Source organism: Fusarium tjaetaba, assembly GCF_013396195.1.
Source record: "Fusarium tjaetaba strain NRRL 66243 chromosome Unknown NRRL66243_c0000423, whole genome shotgun sequence".
NCBI lineage: Eukaryota > Fungi > Ascomycota > Sordariomycetes > Hypocreales > Nectriaceae > Fusarium > Fusarium tjaetaba.
In genome coordinates this window covers 4039-6215 of record NW_023501619.1, presented here as the reverse complement: position 1 = coordinate 6215, position 2177 = coordinate 4039, and the positions used below count along the sequence as shown (strand labels likewise).

The 2177-nt window shown below is 47.9% G+C and overlaps 2 protein-coding genes across 2 annotated transcripts; both read right to left on the bottom strand.

Moving 5' to 3' along the window:
* FTJAE_13473 (iron inhibited ABC transporter 2) lies at window positions 1–81 on the bottom strand (the record flags this gene model as incomplete). Its single annotated transcript, XM_037346620.1, has 1 exon — window positions 1–81. A coding segment is annotated over one exon (81 nt), but the record flags the coding sequence as incomplete, so codon positions are not given.
* Window positions 82–1304: 1223 nt separating this feature from the next.
* Window positions 1305–1940, bottom strand: FTJAE_13472 (uncharacterized protein; the record flags this gene model as incomplete). Its single annotated transcript, XM_037346619.1, has 1 exon — window positions 1305–1940. The coding sequence occupies one exon, from the start codon at window positions 1938–1940 to the stop codon at window positions 1305–1307; it is 636 nt and encodes a 211-aa protein (XP_037199500.1).
* Window positions 1941–2177: the final 237 nt, after the last annotated feature.

Genomic DNA, 2177 nt, shown 5'->3' with positions numbered 1-2177 from the left:
CTTCTTGCCCTTCTTGCCCTTGAGCTTGCCCTCGGCAGCCTTCTTGGCGAGACGCTTCTCCTTGGATGAAGAGGGGGCCATGATGAAGATGTGTGTAGGAAAGAGAAGAGAGAGAAAAAGACTGCGGGGTTGAAAGAACGGAAACTGTCGGCGGGGTGAGGATGTCCGTCTAAGAAATCAAGTCCAAACCGGGGTATATGAAGTGGTTTGGAAAATGACCGTTCGATGAAGAGGGAGGAAGAAGAGAGTGAGATAGATGGAAAAGTTAAGTTGATCTGACCGACAAAGAAAAACCAGGGCAGCCAAGCAAATAACAATGAGTGTGGCGGTTCCAGTCAGTTCCCGGTTCACTTCTACAGTGGTTGTGCCCAGAGGAAGGCGGGGTGAATTTTTTAATTTTGGTGGGGCAGATTTACAGATTTTTTGACTGACAGAGTCAGGCACCAACTAAGGCATCAAGGTGTGTTATTTCCGATAAGCTGCGAGTTTAATGAGTCCAATCTATAGAATAGTCTTGATGAATGAGTTAGTACAAAAGGGATTCGACTTGCTTAAGCTCTATTCTCAACCTACTCTGCGCTTTTTGCGGTAAATTGCTCTTATCTTTCTCTATCAACCCCAAAATTTTTAATTATTTTTTTCTGACCTGACGTCATCAATCCGCCCAATATGATTGGCTGTTGAGTTTCAGGATTTTCACACTGCCCGCCATCTTCTTCTCGTGCAGGCAACCTTGAAGGACGGTGAATCCGTAACTTTGCATGCAGACTCATAATACTCGATTTAACGCCTTTACTCGGACTTACCGGTCGAGTTGTTGAAACCTACGAGTCAACTTTGCCTCTCTGCAGTAACTCACCACTATCTGAGGCGTTATCACCTGAAGATGAGACTGCCGCCTGTTGCGCCTGGAAATAGCCGTTGGCTCAATCCTTGTGCTCGTGTATCAGGCATTTGCACTGTCTGCAGTCGAGCATGTAACTGATCATGATGAACCGAAGATGATTCGCGCCTCGTCCGATTCAATGCCGCTCAGTTTTGATGCCACAGAGGCAGAGGGAGATAGCCTGATAGCCAAGCGACTTCACCCAAGTACAGAGTACGCGAAGTTTGTTAGATATCCTCGACATGATACCTTTCCAATCATGGCGAGGTCATATAATAAGTTCATATCCATAAATCATGTACAAGGACGTCTTTTGATCCATAACCCAATAGTGTCACAGATATAGGCCAGTCTTCGTTTCATAAGGTCATTTCATCATTGAGCAGCCGCTATAGTACAGATATTGTGATTTCCCATGTTAAGGGGAAGCCTCGTTGTCAAGAGCATCGAAAGGAGTCTTGCCCTCAAGCTCACTCTGCTTAGGACCAGCATCCCGGCCAGCGGCAGTCTGGTTTTGTTGGAACTGTTGCTCAGCAAGTCGGCTAGGGTCATCCTGGCTACCAGGCTCAGACTCCAAGGCCTTCTTGAGACCATCTTTGGTGTTGGAATAGTCAATTCCCTCCTTCAAGTTCTTGCCGTGAGGGCCAGATTCCTTGATATACTGGTTCTCGACATAGCTGGGAGCGGTGCCGGCCAGAGACTTGGGAGCAGAGTTACCGGACTTTGAGGCAGTTCCGGAAGACTTGGACGCAGAGCTAGAGGTCTTGGAGCCAGAGCCGGAGCTGGGAGCGGAAGAGGTATCGGTGTTGCGGCCAGCGTTGGTGTTCTCGGATCTGGAGGTGGGCTGGTTCTCGCCGTGGATGCCCTTGTTGGAGGCGAACTCGCCGCCCTCCTTCAAGGACTCAGCAGCGAGAGACTCATTGGGGACTGTACCAGCACCCTCCTCCTTTACGGGAGCTTTCTGGCCGAGATCGACCTGACCTGTTAGTTCTGATACAACACAAGCCTTCCTTATGCTTACCTTTTGACCGTGGCTGGGGTTCTTGGTAGACATGATGTGTGATGTGTTGAGGGAAAAATGAATTCGTTTACTTCGACTTGATTGATTAATATGTAGGATATGATTGATACAGGTGCCAAAAATTCCTTGAGCTCTTTGATATATACAGAGCATGGGCTCCATGACATCATGGTGGTGTTTCTTCACTAACGCCTCTAAGACTAAACATGACGCCAAATTACATCATGAAAGGACCTAGCCACGAGGATTTGGCTTGTAAAGCAAGCAAAG